The sequence below is a fragment of the Pholcus phalangioides genome, unplaced genomic scaffold, assembly GCF_987345545.1.
Source record: "Pholcus phalangioides strain wild (caught in Gottingen) unplaced genomic scaffold, Ppha-v1.0 ptg000020l_1, whole genome shotgun sequence".
In the NCBI taxonomy this organism is placed as follows: Eukaryota; Metazoa; Arthropoda; class Arachnida; order Araneae; family Pholcidae; genus Pholcus; species Pholcus phalangioides.
The window spans coordinates 6,967,761-6,988,439 of record NW_028301613.1 but is presented as its reverse complement, the minus strand read 5'-3'; the positions used below and the strand labels follow the sequence as shown (position 1 = coordinate 6,988,439).

The window sequence follows — 20,679 nt, the reverse complement described above, 5'->3', positions numbered from 1 at the left end:
GCAGGCTTCCAAAGGTTGAGAATCACTGATTTAGAGCACTCTTGATCATATTACAAATATAACACCACAACAGGCAAAATGACCAATGAGGTGACTGATAAAAAGATGCCCATAACAAATATGGATGTCATTACCCCAACATGTTTATTGTATTTCTTTTTAAACGTGTCAATTGGGTACAATTTACTACCTCCGGGGGGGGGGGGGGGTAAGCTATTCCATTCATTAACAAATTAACAACCCTATTAGAGAAAAATAATTCTCTGCGACACCATAACCTCGCATTGTCCCTTACCAATCGATACTGGTGTCCCTTTGTAAAAGCAGTCGATTGGCGGTGTACTAAAAGTTAATGGTCCATCCCATTGAAAATTTTGAACACTTTGATCATATCTCCTCGACACCTGCGTTCATCCAATGTAAACATATTCAAAAAATGAAGTCTCTCTTCATAACTCAAGCCCTGTGTGCTAATAAGGACATACACATAGCTTTTCTCTGCACCCCTTCAGTTCAACCAAGTCTATGTCCCTCTGTAGGTATGGTCTCCAAACCCTTACAGCATATTCCAGTCCCGGACAAACTAAGTCTCAAAAAAGCGAAAGAATGACTTTAGGAGAATGCGAAGAGACCTTTTTGAAAATGAGACCAAGCATTCTATTTGCTTTTTTTGACCATATTCTGGCATTCCTATTTATACTTGTGAAGCAGCAGTAGTTTTTTGAAACTCCAAAACACCCCACATGCTTGAAACTTGACTGGTTTCTTCACCACTAATTGAAGATTATTTCAATAATCGTACAGTACTGAATGAAGGTGCAGAGTCTCTCAGCATACTCTATGACTGTATTCATCCATCAATGGCCATTTTCTTTGAAAGGTGACATTACTGAGATACTTTGAACTCAAAGCAGGAAAATTGGTTTGAAAAGCACTAGGTATCATTCAGACACTCAGATTGGACACCACCTAGTCCCAACAAAGTCTGATCAAGAGCTTATAGACCAGGAAGGCACAGGCTTCAACCCACTGGCTAAATGCAGCCTGCCAAGCTGTTCCATCTGGCCTGTGAAACCTGCTCCGTAAGGGAATTAATATAGTCAACACAATATATACCTACCAAACTGACCATATTTCTTCCAGAAAAATACAGGAATTCGGGACTATTAAAAAAAGACAGAAATTCCCTTCAAGTTAAACAAAGGACATCATCAGTTGCCACCAAAAAAAGTGGGAAATGAAGCACTACTGCAAATTACAGTGAATTTGAATGTAATTTATGACACAAGCATTCATTAAAAAAAGTCTGAATGGTCAAATTTACGGGAAAAATTCAGGACATTTTCATTAAAAAAAATTGGGATTGCCAAAATTACAGGAAAAATGCAGAAAATTTTATTTAAAAAAATTCAGGTCGAAATTACGAGAAACGTACGGGACATTTTTATAAAAATACGAAGTCTGGACAGGTAAAATTACAGGAAAGTGCAGATATTTTTAATTTTTTTTTTTAATTCGTGACAGCTAAAATCTGGGAGGAAAGGTCAGGAGAGACGAATAAATTACAAGGCATTTTTGAACAAAAAAATTCAGGATGGCTGAAAGTACAGGACATTTTTTATAAAAAGAAATTTGGCATATGGCCAAAATTATGGTAAGAGCAGGACATTTTTATAGAAAAAAATTCAGGACGACCAAAATTATTGAAAAGGATTAGGACATTTTTATAGAAAAAAAACAGCTAAAATTATGGGAAAAAATTGGGATGGTTAAAATCACGGGAAAGGTACAGGGTATTTCTATAAAAATAAGAAGTTCGTTCAACTAAAATCATCAGTAAAGTAAGGGATATTTTCAGAAAACAAAATTCAGGATAGCCAAAATTACGGGGATATACAGGACATTTTCGTAGTGTAGTTGTATTAAAATGGTTTGTGACCACCTATTTTTTTGTTGTTTCTAAATTGGCATTTATTTTTTGCAGTCTTTTGCAACACCTGGGCTCGATGATACCAATTTCTACATTGATCACACGGCATCATCAAACAATGACAACAGCAGCATTCCATCTCTGCTCAATGACACTCCACGCAAGGTAGGTGTACTCTAGGGGAGAATTTCACTTATTCATTTATGAGTAGCTATCATGAAATACCTCACTTTATTTCATTGTGTTGGCGATTGATTATTGTGTCTTAAATTGATCGAAGTTTTATCATATTTGATTCATTTCTTTATAGATCGATGAGTGCATATTTTTTTGTCAAAACTCTATTATAATTTGAAAGTAAAATATTTATAAACAGCATATTATCTTTTTATTCCTCCCACTTGCGACAGCAGTCCTCTGTCCCAGACACTAATCAGTTTATGTCTTCGATGCTTCCACCAAGTCGGATGACGCACAGTATAAGCACGCCATCGTTCTCGCAGTTCTCCATGGGTCCCCCTCAGCTTGTGAACACAGCGTACAGCCATGTTGGAATCGGTAATTGAAATAAAAATTCTAATATAATTTTACGAACATGCATGCTTCATCTTTTTTTTCTACATTATGGGTGCACAAACTTTTTGATGTGCAAGCTACATTTCCCTCTTAATGGGCCACAAGACACAAGAGCTGCATTATTTGATTGGGGGAGGGGAAGGGGAAGCACGTTATTTATATATATATATATAAATAACGAACAGTCAGTTGAATAGATATCAGTTTAAATATACAGTGATAACTCGACTAAAGAAGATAATTCATTCCGGAATCACGTTCCTTAGCCTAATTCCCATAGGTTTCTATAAAAAATAATTTAATTCATTCCAGGTACTGCCCAAAATTAAAAAATAATTTCTTTTTAAATAAACACCAAGAGCACAAGCACTAAAACTATGAAAAGGACAAAAAATAACCGAAGGCTAAAATGAACAACTTCAAAAATAGATAAATGAGAATTTACAGGAAGTTAAGAAACTGAATATCTTTTTATTGTACACTATGCACACAACCCAATCTTGGTCTACTAAAGTTGGTGGTGAAACAACCTATAGTCGAGTTTGTAGGTGTTTCCATTCATTTGCGATATGGACAGCTCAGTTCTGTGTCTGATACACAAAGATGAAAAAAAGATAAGCTCCTAGAATAACCAAACTGTTCAGTTCAATGCTACTAATAGTCTTGCTCTGAAAACAGGTTTCTTTTTTTAAATGCATTTTATATTTTAGCTGAATCTTTCATTTTATATGAAATGGTTCAAAGAATTTCAGAAAGCGAAGTGTGGGTATGCATGGGAAGACTAGAAATACTAGCGGGCTCATCACTGAGAGTGGCAACCCTCATGAGCCCGGTAATGGTCGATGATGCCTCGGAAATCGTTAAAACTTCACTTACTTCACAAAGACAAGAATATCTAGTAGGCATCCATGTACCAATATTAAAAACAGACACTAACAAATTGGAAAATTTCAGAAATAATGGTTTACGCTAGCTAATGCATAACAACAGCGAATGCATAGCCATCATATCTGCCATTACTGAGCACTGTGATGTCAGCATTATCGCTTGATGAGCTAGCCCGTAGATTGAGACCTTATAGGTACACCTGGACAAAAAGATTCAAATAGCCGTGGTGGACATGAATTAATCAGACTTGAGTAACATTAATATTGATGATGAGCACGTGTATCCATAGGAATAAAAACGTTCATTAGCCAAGGTATTAGTTAATCACAGCTCCAAAATCGGCAAGTTCTCAAGTAGTATTCATAAAAAAAATTAATAGCCATCCCTTTTTTTTTACATGAACCTCTGTCATTTCATGACATTTAAACAGGCCAGTCATTCAGGCTTTTGAAAATACACTACAAATGGTGTATATATATATGCGTACCTTTAGTACATGCTCTTTGCCCCCCCCCCCCTCCGGTAAAAGTTAAAATGACGGCCCTGCATTTAAATGTGTATATCAATGTAAGATAATGACAATTTTTTTTCTTCTCAGATTCCAGTAATGGTAGACTGACTAACCAGGTCACCAATTCTCGATGTTCTCCTCAGCAGTCGCCACTTTTGAACAAGCGAAGTGGTTCTCCATCCAAGATTAACTTCTTACGAACACATGGTACTTCAACGCCGAGTCCATCTCATGACCTGTATAACACATCAAGTACCTTATTCCAAGTATGAAATAGTAGACTTTTCTTTGAATTTGATTCCTCATAACTATTTTATTGCCAAAATTTTCTTTCAGAACATAATTCAAGTTAGAATGAAGAACTATTACTTCTCTGACTGTACAAGACTGACTTATCTTGGTGGCAATAAAAAGCTTTTTTTTTTCACATTCAATGTGAACTATATACTTGGTACTATATTTATGTTTTCAAAGGATTAAATTTCAGCATCAAAGGATCAGTTTTTCAGGCATCTCCCAAGTGTGAAGAAATTTTTTTTTATTAACCGTATCCTAAGTTTTCTTGCAAGAATTATGACTAAAATGCATTTCTGGATCTGGCTTACTGTATGTTTGTTTGCGTCACTGTCTTTTTCTTGTCTCGTCAGTATACCGATCACCATAGTCACAGCAGAGCAAGTCCTAAGACAAAGCGGGTTGATATAGTAAGCTGCGAATTTCTCACTTTATTGTTCATTTCATTCATTGATGTCAGATAAATATATTCAAGAAAATTTCAATACAACCTGATTTCGCTGTTATTTTGATTCACGTAACAGTAATTTGTATAACCTGCCACTTTAAACTTTTTGTGGCAAAAAAAGTCAGTCACAGAGCAATTAGCACCACTGCAGAACAATTTGGAAGAATTTTAAGGAAAAGTGCAAAAAAAACACTATTGCATGTATGAGAATTTTTACTGCAGAACATTTCCACTCAGCTGAGGGCTCGTCGCAGAACAATGCTAAACATTCTGTTTTGGGGATTCTGTGTATGAATCTGGATATTTTATTATAAAAAAAGTAACTTAGAAATAGAAGGATTAAAAAAGCTTGGGGGGGGGGGGAAAGGGAATGGCATGAAATTCTTTAGCTTGACTAGTGTGAAACAGTGTTCTTAAACTTTTTTTACAAGTGTGGAAATGTGAAAGTAGTTGAACAATTTCATGGGTCGGCTGGAATCAGAGAAATAATTGGTTAAATAATAAGGTTGACTGGTAAAAGAAAAATAAACAATGTACTAGTAATAATTTGTGGACGGCAAAAATAAAAATTAGTAGTAACAATAATTTGCAGACTGGCAAAAAATAAATGAAAAGTATAAATAATTTGCAGTTTTGAAAAAATAAGTAGGTAAGAGAAATAATTTGCGGACAGGCAATAATAATAATAATAATAATTTACGAATCGGCAAAGAATAAATATTAGCAGTAATTTGAGGACCAACAAAAAAAAAAAAGAAGAAATAAATAGATCTAATTTGTGGACCATGACAATAGATAAATGGGAGAACTCTTTCACACACACACACTATTTCTTTCTGACAGAAGACAGAATTAAAACCAACATAGATATGGCATGGTTTTATATACCTAATCGTTTTTTTTCTCCCGTCCTCAGGAATCTGTGGGTGGAACGACTTATTTCTATTCTCAAGGGGACAATACTCCCAGTGAAGCTTTGCCAGTGATAATGCCAGACGTCAACGTCTACCCTGGAAATCCAGCACATATTGAACACCTGAAGCCGAAGGAAAATGCGCCGTCTTTCTTTTTGCCTGATGAACTTAGGATGGTGAGCAAAAAAGTGGTTTTTATTTTGTTCTTAAGAAAGTAATAACACAAACTCTGATTCCTATTTGATAGTTTTTGTGTTTTTTTTAAATAATATATCGTCACCTTATAATTAAAACCTCATACATTTTTTTTTTTTAAATGATTTTTTGGCTGTTTTAGATTGAGAACATCATACCTCGTCTCACAGCTTTTAAAAGGAAAAACAATCGGCAACAATCTGCTCTCTATAGAGAAAAAAATTAACTCCCTTTTGTGCATTATTCAGTGAGATGTCCCATCTTTTTTTCGCTCTTCCTGTAAAGTTGTGAATTTTTTATGTTGGTGGTTTTCATTATAAGGTGACGATATGATGAATGTTATTAGTTATGCTATTTAATTGAATTAATTTGATTTTAATTCTTGATTCTGCAGTACAAACTGCTAGAAAAATAATCATGTTTTCAAGCATCAACAAGAGCTCCTACAAAGACATGCTTTCTTCATGTTAGGTTCTGTTTTCTCCCCCTCACTCTTACAAGATACAGTAGGACCCTAATTTAACGATTCTTTTTTTTTTTTCAATTTAATAAATAAATTTGGTTTTTTTTACAATTCTTTCAATAATGATTACATATGATTATAATGATGATTATTTCATTCATACAGGACATTTTGCACCGGCATCAGCTCACTCTATCTGAGGTCAATCCAGAGCTCTACCCAGGTACTAATTGTTTTTTTGATTGGAAGGTGGGACAAAAAACTTCCAGGGATTTTCTATAATTCTTTGTGTATGCTAAATTGTAAAGAAATAAGCTGTTATATGAAAGTTGTTTTGTAATCAGACAGTGTTACACTGATTCTCAGAGCTTGAAACGTTCATGTGTCTTTACAACCATTTGAAAAAAGTCATACTATATATATAGGGCTAGTTTTAGGAAATAGAACAAAATATATACACATATCTCCCCAAAATAGGTGAATAAATGCAAAAATAATAATTATCTTAGTGACATTTCTTGATCTGCTGATAGATAAAATAAGGCACTGAAAAAGCACTTTCTCAATGATCATATCAGTGGGTGTTACAACTTCCTAGGCTTATGAAGGATAATCTGAGAGAAATCAGTTATAACTGTTGACCACTGCAAAAAATTTATTGTTGTATAGGAATAATCAAAGCCGGGAGGATGGGCGAACATAACTCTAGTTATTCTGCAATTCTTCAGAAATCAAGGTACATTTACTTAACTTCACTGAATTGTTATGCTAAAATATTATCACGAAAATTATGAAAAAATAAATGCTGAAATATGAATATGGGTTGCCATTTTTTTAGTGCAATTAACCACCCTTCAGAAATGCCTACTTTTTCGAACAATGCATGGGGTTCTCCGCGATGATGACCCATTTGCACAGGTTCTATTTCACTCTTTCAATATTTTACATACATTCCATCTTGTGTTTTTTCTTCAAAAATTCTCTGAACTTTTCAACATGTACATATTTTTAAAATGAAAAAGTGAGCAGTACAAGCACTTTTGCCATTTAAAAAGCTGTTTTAGGTGTTTCTTCATTCTCTACGTTCATATCTTGATATTTATACACTACATTCATTGTTTCTATTACAGTCGGACCACGATACAATAAACTCAAATTCAATGAATTGTTAAATTTAACTATTTTTTTTTTCTGAAATTCTGATGAAGATAAAAGTCAAGCCCCTATTTAACTACTAAAAACCCTCACTATAACGAATTTTTTTTAAACTGTACTTAATTTCTTTTTTCTTATTTTTTGTCACCCAAAACCATAAAGTTTGTTCTCTGTCTTGACAAGCAAAGAATGGCAATCATCTGAAGAGGAGAAAGTGCTTTTCGGTTAGTGGGAAAAATGACAATTTCGACAGAATTTCTTAAGTTTATGTATTTTATTTTCAGTTTTTGTCAGAAATAAGTTGTAACACCAACCCGAAATTTGGTAGCTTTTAAAATTTTCCGTTTTGAGCGTGTTTATGCTTCTGATTAATTTGCCTCTGATTTAACAAATTAAATTGTCAATTTCTTGCAATTTGTTAAATCAGTGTTCAGACAACAATAAATAAAACAAAAAAGTGTGATGCCAAATCCAATCTTGGAACAATCTTGAGTCCATGTGTCTTGGATTATTCTTTATAAGTATTTGAAGCTGGTAGGTTCCCCAGGTTTCCTGTATATTATAATTTTTTCCCTTATAGTGAATTGTTTTGTATGCTGTTGTGCTTTTCCTTTTCAATGAACTTTACAGGATTGAAATTTTTATTAATTTTTTCTTATTTGCATATCATGTAGATCTTCCAGCAGAAGTTGACGCCTACCACAAGCTCTGTCCACTCGAGCCAGCTGCTGGGGACTCCCCTGTGAAATCCTCAGTTTTCGGTTATGTTACTTCTGTGTACAAAGCCGCCAACATGAAAACTGGAATTTATTACTGTCTCAGAAGGATACATGGTAAATAAATTCATTGTTGTTTTAAGTCTGTGAACATTCATAAGGTACCAAATCCTTCTTATTCAAATTTAATTCAAGTTAAAATTCCTTCATATTCAAAACTTCCTATGCTAGCTGCAACCTGCCTGCTTGCCACAGGATAGCTAGTAAACTCGCCCAATGTAATTCAGCATTTACAGAAAGATTTTCGTTTCTTATCTTCCTCTTATATTTCCAGTTTACGGAAGAGATTGTGTTTATAAAAACTGTGTGTTGTGCTTAACATTCATTGCTGACAAGACCCCCAACCTTTTGTTTTTATGGCAGCTTCTGAATTAAGAGCAAAATTTTGGATGTCTTGTGACTTCCCTGCCTAAACTCATTCTAAACTGCTTTTTTAGAATGTATAGTTCACGTTATACAATAAAATGGATCGCTTAAGCTACAGTCTTTCACTATATACACCTTGATTCTTTAAAACATGTTCAATAGGGTTCAGAGTTTCCAACACCAAGTGCATGACAGTCATCGATGCATGGAAGAAGATTCAGCATTCAAATCTTGTGAACTTGAGGGAGGTCTTCACAACTAAAGCTTTCGGAGATAATTGTGAGATTATTCTCATACTTTAAATTATTGTGAACTTTTTTTGTGTGTGTGTATCTGCATTACTCAGAAAATTCTATTCGTTTTGTTTAAATAGTTATGAAGGTATTTATTTCGATGAAAATGATAAAAGGTTGCTATATTATTTTACAGGGGGTCTGTCCAGCCAAAATTTGGGTTTGTTTTTTGAACACTTCACAAAATTCTCATCTCAAAAATGGACCCTTCACAAAATACAAATTATTGAAATCATGAAATTGACATTTCATTTCTTTTATGATAAATTAACTAGATTATTTCGCTTCCCACAAAATTACTTATTTTTCACAAAACTAATGACTCTTTTTCATAAAAATAAGGGAAATTTCCACAAAACAGGACCCTATAAAAATAAGTCTGGATGGACCCCTGTTATATCTTAGTAACTAGCTGTACCTCCATCAAAATGGGGGCTGCCTATGTCTAAGTAGTGTTTGCTTATTTATAAACGCCCTGTATTTGATCAAAATTAGATTAATCAGTCGATCAATCGATTAAAAAAATTTTGAATAACCAGTTAAAAATTTTAATACACTCATGTCCATAAATTAAGAATAATGCCAGCTCCGGCAAATAAAGGTTCAGAAACAAAACAACTTATTCATAAAGGCCATTTATTAAACAAAAGATAAAGAACAAAAACGATGGTGTATGTATGATACCATTCATAAAAACTACGATTTTCACTCCCTGGACCAATTGTAAAAAATATCTTCTTTACAAAAACTTACTATTACATGGTTGGTATGATGGTTAATACATTGTATGTCTCCCATGCGATGAAATACAGTCTGTACAACGCCTAGGCATGCTGAGTATCAAATTATCGATCTGATCTTGGGGAAGATCACTCCACTCAGCAAACAATGCTCTCCGAAGTTCCGGTACACATGTAGGAGGTGGTTGACGGGCTGCAACTCGTCGGCCAAGCATGTCCCACACATCCTCTATCGGATTCAAGTCAGGTGAGAATGCTGGCCATTCCGTACGGGTTATATCCTCAGATTCAAGGCATTCGTTTACGATGTTTGCTCGGTGAGGACGGGTGTTGTCATCCATAAACACAAATTCTGCGCCCATGGCACCCCTAAACAAACGTACATGTTGTTCCAGAATGATGTCCCGATAAATTTGGGCTTTCATGGTTCCGGTTTGAACATGCAGATCTGTTCTGGAACCCAGTATAATTCCACCCCAAACGAGCAATGCTGCACCACCGTAATGGTGTCGTTCAATGATGTTGTCTTGGTGGTAACGGGTACCTGGCGTTCTCCATATGAAAGTCCGACATGAATCAGACTGCAAGCTAAACTTGGACTCGTCGGAAAACATCACACAAGCCCACTGTGACGATGTCCACATTGCATGTTCTCTACTCCAGGCTAATCGCTGCCGACAGTGAGTTGCCGTGAGCGGAACACATCTGACAAGCCTGCGAGCATGTAGACCAATATCTCCCAAACGTCTGTACACGGTTTGCCTTGAAACTGTGGTACCCGTGGCTGCAGATAGCTGACGAGACAGGTCGAATGCTGTGCTCCGTCTGCTTCTTTTGGCAGTTACTGCCAAATACCGGTCTTCATTCAGCGTTTTAACTCGGGGGCGACCTGTACTGTAACGTCTACTGACATTTCCATCTTGGAATCGTTGCCAAAGCCTAGAGATGACACTTTGGGCAAAGTTCCTCGGATACTTCCATCTGAGTACGCCCACATTCCAGGCGGCCGATAATTCTACCACGTAAAAAATCATCCACATGCGTCCTCTGTGTCATAACTATTCGCTTATGGCACTGAGTGCCTTACAGAACTCTTGTGAACAATTTCACTTCTTTGCCACCATTCCTTATACATCCCCCCCCCCTCTTACACTCTCGTCATTGTGACGTACTATCGGCATTATCTGGTGGCTTCCTGAAATTTGCATATCATTCTTGCAGATGTGTGATAATTCTACAGGTGAAATTTTTACTTTAGATTTCGATTTCCGTGTGATTCTGAATTATCCTTAATTTATGGACATTAGTGTAGATTCCCAGTCCTATAAAAAATAAATCCTATGTAAAGACCAAATAAAAATATTGCATGAGATGAGACTTTATCACGTCCGACGGTTATACTCTTCTAGATAAAAGCGATGCTGCATCGAGAATCGCTTACCAGCAACTGATCTTCCACATTTGACTTCTAGAGAAAAACACCGGATCCTCTGACTTGTGTGTGTGATGAGATGTAGTCGAATCTCGTCTTATGCTTAGAGGAATATATACCGTCAATCCCTGTTATAATCAGCTATACAGGACCAAAATTTTTTTTTGATATTTCTGTTTGCTATATCTGATCTAATAAAAGATCACGAGAGAGGGGACCCCCAAAAATTTTGTTGTATCCAGAATTTCATGGGTCAGGCTTCAACTGTACTGTATTTGCTGATTACTGAATTGTATTTGTTAATCACAATAGCCGGCTGATTTTTTTTTCCACTCTGGTGTCAGTCTATATTATACACCATAATCTTAAGGCACCATAATCTTAAAACACACTTAAAGGCCAGTCATAGCCTGGACTACGACTGGCCTTTAAGTCTATATTATACATGCTCTGCCCATGGGCCAAATGTGACCCTTGGAATCATCTGATATTGCCAGCAACCTCAAACCTAATTTTGTAAAAATGAACTATAATTGGCACATTTCCACTTAAATGATCCATGGTACAGTTCCACATCACTTGTGTGGCCCATGGCACATTTTCAGACCACTCGATTGACCCTTGGCATATTTGCAGACCACTCGAGAAACCAGTGGCACAGTTTCACATCACTGTAGTGACCTGTGGCATAATTATGGATCACCCAAATGCCCGCAGCACATCTCCAGATCATTTCAGTGATCTGCGGCACAGTTCCAGATCACTCACCCACAGTATCTACAGATTACAACACATTTCCAAAGCACTCAAGCAACTCATGGACCTTTTTCAGATCACTTAAGTGACCCGCAGTATAGTTCCAGATCAGTCAATCAACCTGGAGCACATTTACATATCACTTGAGTGGTCTGCAGCAAGTTTACAAATGACTACTCTCCTAATGGTTGAATATCCTTGGTTTATTTGATGGGGGGGTTTCCATCAGGAATTGCCTGATACCTCACCGCAAGCTGTTCATCAGAAAGAATGAGAGCATAGTTGTTTAATCAAGAACAGGAAATTTTTAAAATATTTTTCCTCAACTCACTGCCTTTCAATTTGATCTAAAATTCACTATTTTTGATTCTCGTTGCAGCCCTGATATTTGTGTACGATTACCATCCTGGTGCCGATACCTTGTTCAACATGTACTTCAGTGGTCAGCAGCAGCAACAGCAGTCAACTCTGAACGGGTACTTACCCGCTTTTTCTACGTCTGGTGATACTTACCACCAGGCCAGCGGAAAATCAAGTAAGATTCATTGATATCCGATGTCAGATTCATTGGTTTCTATTCTTTTTGTCTTTCAAAATTTTTAGATTCACTTAAGAGTGGACTTAGGATTAGTCTCTATAGCAGTGTTCTTCAATTGCTAGTCCGCGTGAACTTTCTGCCAGTTCACAAATTTTTTTTATTTATATAGCGCTACATAATTTCAGATTTTTGTCTCTAAATTTGTTTTATTTCTGTTTTTGCCGTCAGCCGGTCTGTAAATAATTACTCCTATTTATGCATCTTTTGATGGCCTGTAAATTATTTTCCATATTTATTTTTCTGCCGTTCTGAAAATTATTCCTCCTTTTATTTGTTTTGCCTGTCCGCGAATTCTTTTTTTTTTTTTTTTTTTTTTTTTGCAGGTCTGGAAATTATTTTTAATATTAATTTTTTACAGATCCAGTTTTATGTTTGTTTGCTGGTCTGCCAATATATTCTTCCTTTTTTAATTATATTATGCCAGTATGCAAATCATTTTTCTGACTTCTTTGGCTGGTTCACAAATTATGTTTCTACATTTATTTTTTGCCGGTCCACAAATTATTTCTTTCATTTCTGCTGTCCATAGGTATAAAACGGTTGAAGAACACTGCTCTGTAGTACAGTATGTAAAAACTAGTTTCCTTATTGCTGCACACATACTGCTTGTTGGCCTGAGATCCCTGTTAGAACTAGCTAGGCATTTCTGCTGGTCCATAGGTATAAAACGGTTGAAGAACACTGTTCTGTAGTACAGTATATAAAGACTAGTTTCATTATTGCTGCATACATACTGCCTGTTGGCCTGAGATCCCTGTTAGAACTAGCTAGGCATTTCTGCTGGTCCATAGGTATAAAACGGTTGAAGAACACTGCTCTGTAGTACAGTATGTAAAGACTAGTTTCATTATTGCTGCATACATACTGCCTGTTGGCCTGAGATCGCTGTTAGGACTAGCTAGGCATTTCTGCTGGTCAATAGGTATAAAACAGTTAAAGAACACTGCTCTGTAGTACAGTATGTTCCCAACTTCGAGGCGCGAATGCAAGCCAATCTCCCTGTTGAAAAGTCTCGCCACAGAGAGCAACAATGCCATACAACGGTAAAATTTTCAATCATTACACTTCACTTATAGTTAGGAAAATTGATGGCAGCACTACACAACAAGTATTACGTAGAAAAAAAATTTACATCAGGTCCACAACTCAGATATGCACAACATGTACTATCTCGTTAGAAGTTTCGCAGAGGAATGTGGACGAGGTGCATGTGTGGTTTAGTAGTAGTAGTGCCTTCGTCCTGCCTGCTGCACTTCCTCGGAACTTAAGCATCATTGCCCCTTGAGCAAATTCTTTATATAAGGAAAAAGTCACATGCTCTAAGATCGGGAGAATAAACTAGTTGTAGAAGTTTCGGAATAGGATGTTTTGACAGGTAATCTGACACCAGGAGGGACCTGTGAGCCAGCACATTATCGTGATGGTGCACCCACACCTTGGCTTTCCAACGATCTGGTTGCTTGCATCTCACCAAATCATGCAGATGTTTTAGGGCTCACAGGTCCCTCCTGGTGTGAGACTACCTGTCAAAACATCACATTTTGATACTTTCACAACCAGCTTATTCCCCCTGATCTTGCCCACAGTGCCTTTTCCCCTTTTTCCCCAAATAGAGAATTTTCTCAATGATTCTCAGACTCTGAAGAAATGCAGCGAGTGGCGACACTCTGGGGAGTGTGGCAAAAAAGGCTTGCAATCCGCATTTACGTCCTTGTATGAACAATACCAAAAATTCATAACTGCGCAGGGTAGTTATTTTCAAGGAAACACACCAAAAATGAAAAAGGTTCTATATATATTTATTCTTCTGTAATAAAATAAGTTTTGAAACTTTTTGAACTTATTGCTTGGTTTTCTGTAGGTATGAGCAACAGCTTGAGACAGCATGCTGGTCTCCTTCCAGAGAGCTTGATATGGGCATACATCGTTCAACTTAGTTCAGTTTTGAGAACAATACACGCAGCTGGACTTGCTTGCAGAGTGTTTGAGCCATCCAAAATCTTGATTACTGGAAAGTCCAGGTAAGTATCATCAGAATTGTGTGTGTGTTTTTAAGACTTGCTTTATGGCAATCCCCAGGGCCATTACTTTGTCACTGAATGATTGAGGGAAGTCACTCAAAGAATATATTAAGAGTCAAACTTGTAAAAGCATCATGAAAAGTTGAAAGATTATTTAAAGTTGCAATTACTAAAACCTAATGAATTCTGAGTTGCTCCTTAATTTTTTTTAATGATTAATATTTTGGGCCATTCAAGTATTGCATTGGGGGGGGGGGGGTTTCAGATTTTTTGCTGACTTTTGTTGACAATGGGGAGGGGGTTAATGATGACTATGCCATCAACCACCCTTTAGGGAAATATGAAGTTTTCTTAATGACATCTTTACCGTCTCTACTTTTGAGTGTATTTATATTTAACTGAACTTGTGTAATTCAACTGAAAAACTTGACCATGTGTAATGTGGGCCCAAATTGCGCTATAATCAAGACCAGAAACATCTGCGATGATTCCATAGAATTGCATCAACAGCTATATAGGAAGGAATTACCCCAAATTACTCAAATGGGTTGTTTTTAAGCAACAATCTTGACAGATTAATTCTCTAGAATTTTGAGAAATCATAATGAAGAGGAGAGCTCTCAATGTTCTATAATTCACACCAAACTAGCAACGGCACTCTATACTACTCCCTCAATTAACACTCAAAACTTATAACAATGACTAAAAATAAAGTATGATCACTGTTCAGTTTGTTACTTGAAAAATGATCCCTGTGCATTCATAGCAAAGTTCACTACAGAGTGCCAGACATTAGTGGTCGGTGACGCACTATGTATATTTTTGAAGGGCAATCCCAATCAGAGAAGTATGCAGGATTGACCTTTTGGAGAGGATATAAAAAACTTGAGGGATGAGGCACAATAAATTTCTTAAAGAGAAACATTAAAATTACCATAAATTGACTATAACAACATATAAAGGTATTTTATTTCGATATTTCAAATTGTTTTGCATAAAAAATAAATTTTTGATCGTCTTGGGGGGGGGGAACACAAGCCCCTATGCCCCCTCCTGCATACACCTTTGATCCCAATATGTGGTAAGAGATGGGGGGATAGAGCTGAGGAAATTTTACTGATGGGGGGTCAAAAATGGCTACAAATCTACTGACATAATACTTGAATGACCCCTGTCAGTGAATATTAAACTTGAAAACATAGAAATTTTTTTTCGGGCTCGATAAAAAGAGGTTAACAACTTTCTGATTGGAAGTTAGAATAAGGTGGGCTACCAGATGTCCTTTTTTTATGTGATTTCAAGTGATTTCCTATGTTTTTAGGAAATTTGCCCTTTTGTTCATCTTATGGAGGTTTCCAAAATTATTTTTTTCTTCACTCTGTAATCTCTTCATTGACATGAGTGTTTATGTATGTGTTTTTTTCCCCACACATTTTTGCCATCTCAATTCCCATAATACAAGAACCGAAGTTGCTTTGAGGGAAGGCAGGTGTTATTGTAACCATGGGCTCAGCTTTCTCCAGGATAATATGAAAAAGACAGTTTGAAAAACAACTCTGGAAGAAAACTGCAACATCCATTTTGAGGAAACTATTGTTTGCTCACCGACATGACGTAAACTGACGCGAGAGGAGTAGTTACCTCTTTCTTTCAGAAATAAAGAGAATAAGATACAAGAAAAAAAAACTCGATGCTGATTCCTATGACAAATTGCTTTCTGGCAAAAAAGCAACACTCCCGAAAGGAAAAAAAATCTGAGGGTAGAACTATAAAACTGACCAGAGGGTAGGAACAATTAGAATTAAATGTAAAAGTTTTTGGGTTTTTTGGCCAACGCAAAGTACAGATTTTTTCTTTTGACATTTCGTTCGCACTAGTGGCAAACATTTTTAAGGATTACGTAATGGTGGGGAAAAGGCTACTACTTACGCCTTCTCCCTGCTTGAGTCACACTGCCTCGTCGAAATTGGTCTGTTGAGCCAGATTTTCCTCATTGGTCAAAGTTGTACCTAAGGGCTCTGGATAATGTTTGGGTTTCAATCTCATCATTTTTAGAATGGGAAACCAAGCACTGTTGATTTTCATCATCTCTTCCTTTCTGTTGAAGAAGTTCTTGTGCTTTTGAATTTTGATTGGTTCTCTAAAAATATGTGGAAAATATCTCGTGTCGTTCCTAAGGGCTGTGGATGATGCGGTAGGAACAATTCATTATAAGCAAAGGGAGACAAATTTTCATTTGCTTTTCATTCTAGTAGTTTTTAGTTTTTGCTTTAGTTGGGGGGGGGGATTATTGTTTTGGTGGGTTTTATAGTCAGTTTAGTGGCACCATCTGTTGTGAAAATTAGAGAAAAATATGGCATTGAAAATTACTATGACAGTTATGCTTGTATAAACTTAAATGGTTTTATCTGTTGAACGGCATCTATAAATTGCAAGTCTAAAATGATCACCGTTATTTGGATAACTTTTATAATTGAAAGCATATTTCTATAATCAATAGATCGAAAGATATACAGTGTGTAAGGGCGTAACTTTACACCCTGTATGTATAACTAGTGTTATGTGTTTGTAAATAGATTTTTGTTTCTCAGACTAAGACTCAACTGCTGCGGTATCTTAGATGTTCTTACATTTGACGTCAACCAGCCAAACCCTAAGCAGGTTGCATCCCATTTTCAGGTTCGTAAACGCATTCCAAATCTAATGACTTTTCTTTTTCAGGTAAAGCAAAATCTCTGTGCAAAGCAACAGAAAATATATTTTTTTCTAATTACACAACACAAATTACAGAAATAATCTTATGTCGTTAAATCAGAAAACAACACACACACATATATACAGAGTGGTCATAAAATAACTTTGCCAATGTATGAGTCCCTAGTGACTGCAAAAATATAGTAGATTGTAATTAATGATTCTGCCAAAGCAGAAATTGTGTCTTTTTTTTTTTTGGTTATTTGTGGGGGGGGGGGGACCATTTGGTTTATTAATTTTTCATTTGCTTAGTTTGAGGGTTCAAGTAGAATAACAAATAGTAGTCATTAGAAACTTCTGTCTGGATGGAAAAAATAATTTTGTATTTACTACTTCATAGCCTTGGACAGAGTAACTAACATTCATCATTCAAAATTATGGTGCACATTTTGTGTATGGGTGACACAACAAAGCAGTTGGATACATAGGCCTATTCTAGGATTCTGATGCTATCCAATAAGCATTCTGTTGTCTTCAGTATTTTTAGGGCATGCAGAGGCATAAACAATATTTACAACACTTAGCAAAGAGCTGGAAATGAAAGTGCTTCATTTGTCAGAAACAATTACACTGACACCGAACAGTAAAATTTAAACAAATTAATTTTAAAAAAAAGAATGGACAACGCAGTAAAACCATCTGGTCCACCTTGACTTATTTACATTGGACCTTGTAATTTACACATTTTGCACTGTGCTTTTGGAAGTGGTCTCAAATGAGTATCATTTGTAAAAAAAACTTGCATGTCTTCATAATTTGCTATGTTCATTGTGGAAGAGAGTGGACCGACTGGACTGTGGAAGACTCCAAAAAAAGAATAATTTTTATTGTAAGGGGAGACAGAAAATAATTATTTGTGGTTGCTAGTGCACTGTTTTGGCCAAAAATTGTTTTTGCCACCAAGCCATTTGTGCCATTTTACTTTGGCCTGAGTCAATTTTACAGGATGAGGAAATAGTGCTATGAAGAAAAAAAATTTTAAATTTAAAAAACAAAAATTTTTTATGCTATGATTATATGTTGTCGGGGGGGGGGGGGGGTAACCTCCCCGTCCTACTTTTTCTAATTTTTTGAGTGAGAGCCTTGCTGCACTGATCACTTAGCAATGCATGAAAGTGAGTGTTGTCATCTGAATTTTCGTTGCTGTGATTGTAACGTTTTTGTTTTTCCTCTTTATTCTCGAGCCCTACTTTGAAACACCCATACCTCAAACTTCATTCGCATTTGTTGATTTTTGGGGCAGGTCTTGTATATCTGCAAAGTATGACCTCCATGTACATGCATTTGTATTGCCACTGTTAGGAAGGGATGCATTTTTTTTTTAATCTCTTAGAATTTCTTTCATTAAAAATTTCTGTGGTGGTTTTGTGTTATACTCGTTATTTTTGCTTTTTATTAGATGAAGAACTTTTTAAATATTTATTACGTCTCATGCGACATGTTATGCTTTTTTTCCCCCTCTCCAGCAAGAAGACTTGATGGCATTTGGAAGAATAGTCCTTGCTTTGTCTTGTAATTCACTGACTGCAGTTCAAAGGCAGAATCTTCAGTCATCTCTAGAGCTGATTGCGAGAAGCTATTCTCCAGACTTGCGGAACTTAATATTGTAAAGATTCACTTTTTTTCTTCTTCAAATTTTTTGTTCGCAGCAATATTTTGAATTGTATATTTTAAGACCATATATATCTTAAAAGAGTAGTGACTATAAATTGTATTGTTGAAAAGTTAGAACATGATAATTACTGGTGGTTATTGGGTGAGAATTGCCTAGGCTTCCTGGATTTTTGTCTGATTGAAATCTGACAAACCTAATGACATTGATTTCCTTTAGGAAACGTTGTATTTCAAATAGACATTTTAAACAGCTTCATTTTCTCTTTAAAGGTATTTAGCGAACAGTTCTCGTCCTCGCAGCATCAATGATATAATGCCGATGATAGGTGCAAGGTTCTATACCCAACTTGATGCTGCTCAGATGAGGAGTGACGTCATCGAAAATGAGTTAGCCAAGGTAATCAGACTTACCTATGATCTCCTTAATCCTAGTAAAGTTTTTTTTCTCCTGTTGAAGAATTTTTAAAAAAAATATAAAAATTGATTCAATTTGAAATATTCTTAGCTTTGGTTGGCGAAGCTCTCGTTTTTTTTTAAAATAAATTCTCAGTATTTTATAGGTATTTGTTTTAGTTTCACTTATTCTTTTTCATTGACGTCAGTGTATATGTTTATCCAGAAATATTCTTCTACTAAATTATTTTAGAGTTGAAATGTAGAAAAATATGTACAGATGCTTCTGCTTCTTTTAGGAAGTTGAGAATGGGAGGCTGTTCCGTCTTCTGTCAAAGCTGATGACTATAGTCGAAAGACCAGAGTGAGTTGGAATAAAAATAAAAATTGCGATTCGATTTAAATATTAAAATATATTTCACCTGTTTTATTATTTTTTGTTAATTTATTTGCTGAATATTTTCTTTTTAAGATTCAACATGGACCCATCATGGGCTGAAACAGGTGATCGCTACCTTCTGAAGCTGTACCGGGATTATCTGTTCCACCAAGTCACGGAAGATGGACGTCCATGGTTAGATGCTTCTCATGTAGTGCAGAGCTTAAATAAGGCACGTATCGATATATCATATAAAGTTTCTTTTTTAGTGTTTTTTTTCAAACATATTACAATATTCAAACACCATCTGTATGAAAAGTGTCTGTACTAAAATATTGTAAAGCATTTTCACTACCCACTGTCAGTATTTTTTGCTATACTCTCTCTGGAGTATTCATAGAGTTAGTCAAACGCTCTGGAGAATTTATTTTTTGAGACACTGTATAAGAGTGAGTGACCTCACTCTGTGCGTCTTGAGCCCCTTTCATTTTTTGACAACAAAATATTGTAGATTGAGTTGCTCAGCCAAGAAACTACTCATATATATTTTTAGTACATATTTGTCACCTGCTGAATTTTTTAGTGCTGGGGAGGAGGGATAATTCACTTTTGTCTCCTGTCAAATTATTTTTTTAGTGAAGGGGGGTCGGGTGATAGTTTGCTTTTGTCTCTTGCCAATGCATTTTACTAGTCAAGGGGGTGGGACGATAGTCTGCTTTTGTCTCCTGCCAATTCATTTTTTAGTTGGGGGGGGGGGCAGGGTAATTGTCCACTTTTGTCTTCTGTCTATGCCGTCAATTTATTTTTTTAGTGAAGGGAGCAGGTCAATAGTCTACTTTTGTCTACTGCCAATATATATCTTTAGTAAGGGGATAGGGCCTATGCTGCTAGCTAATACATTTTATTAGTGAAGGAACTAGGTAATAGTCCACTTTCGTCTATTGCCAATACATTTTTAGTGAGTAGACGGGGATAGTCCACCTTTGTCTGTTGCCAAATATATTTTTTCAGTGAAGGTGTGCTGCCAGTACATTTTTTTTAGTGGTGGGGGGAGAACCAGGATGATAATCCACTTTTATTTTCTGCAGATTCTGCCAGTCTTTTTTTTTGTGAGGGACAGGACAATAGTCTACTTTTGTCTCTTTCCTATGCTGCCAATACATTTTTTTTTGGGGGGGGGATA

At 36.0% G+C, this 20,679-nt stretch overlaps 1 protein-coding gene across 2 annotated transcripts in view; it reads left to right on the top strand.

The window, feature by feature from the left end:
• Positions 1–20,679, top strand: part of PAN3 (Poly(A) specific ribonuclease subunit PAN3) — a 29,357-nt gene that overhangs the window by 5,487 nt on the left and 3,191 nt on the right. The window contains exons 3-16 of one of the 2 annotated variants that reach the window (XM_089248332.1): positions 1,985–2,095; positions 2,344–2,488; positions 3,993–4,171; positions 5,564–5,737; positions 6,385–6,442; positions 8,049–8,207; positions 8,679–8,795; positions 12,117–12,272; positions 14,197–14,356; positions 16,948–17,035; positions 18,577–18,716; positions 18,995–19,121; positions 19,417–19,481; positions 19,590–19,728. In XM_089248332.1, coding sequence (XP_089104458.1) covers positions 1,985–2,095; positions 2,344–2,488; positions 3,993–4,171; positions 5,564–5,737; positions 6,385–6,442; positions 8,049–8,207; positions 8,679–8,795; positions 12,117–12,272; positions 14,197–14,356; positions 16,948–17,035; positions 18,577–18,716; positions 18,995–19,121; positions 19,417–19,481; positions 19,590–19,728 — 1,818 coding nt within the window. Of the gene's footprint in view, positions 1–1,984; positions 2,096–2,340; positions 2,489–3,992; positions 4,172–5,563; positions 5,738–6,384; positions 6,443–8,048; positions 8,208–8,678; positions 8,796–12,116; positions 12,273–14,196; positions 14,357–16,947; positions 17,036–18,576; positions 18,717–18,994; positions 19,122–19,416; positions 19,482–19,589; positions 19,729–20,679 lie in introns of both variants that reach the window. The other variant, XM_089248331.1, reaches the window with a different exon arrangement.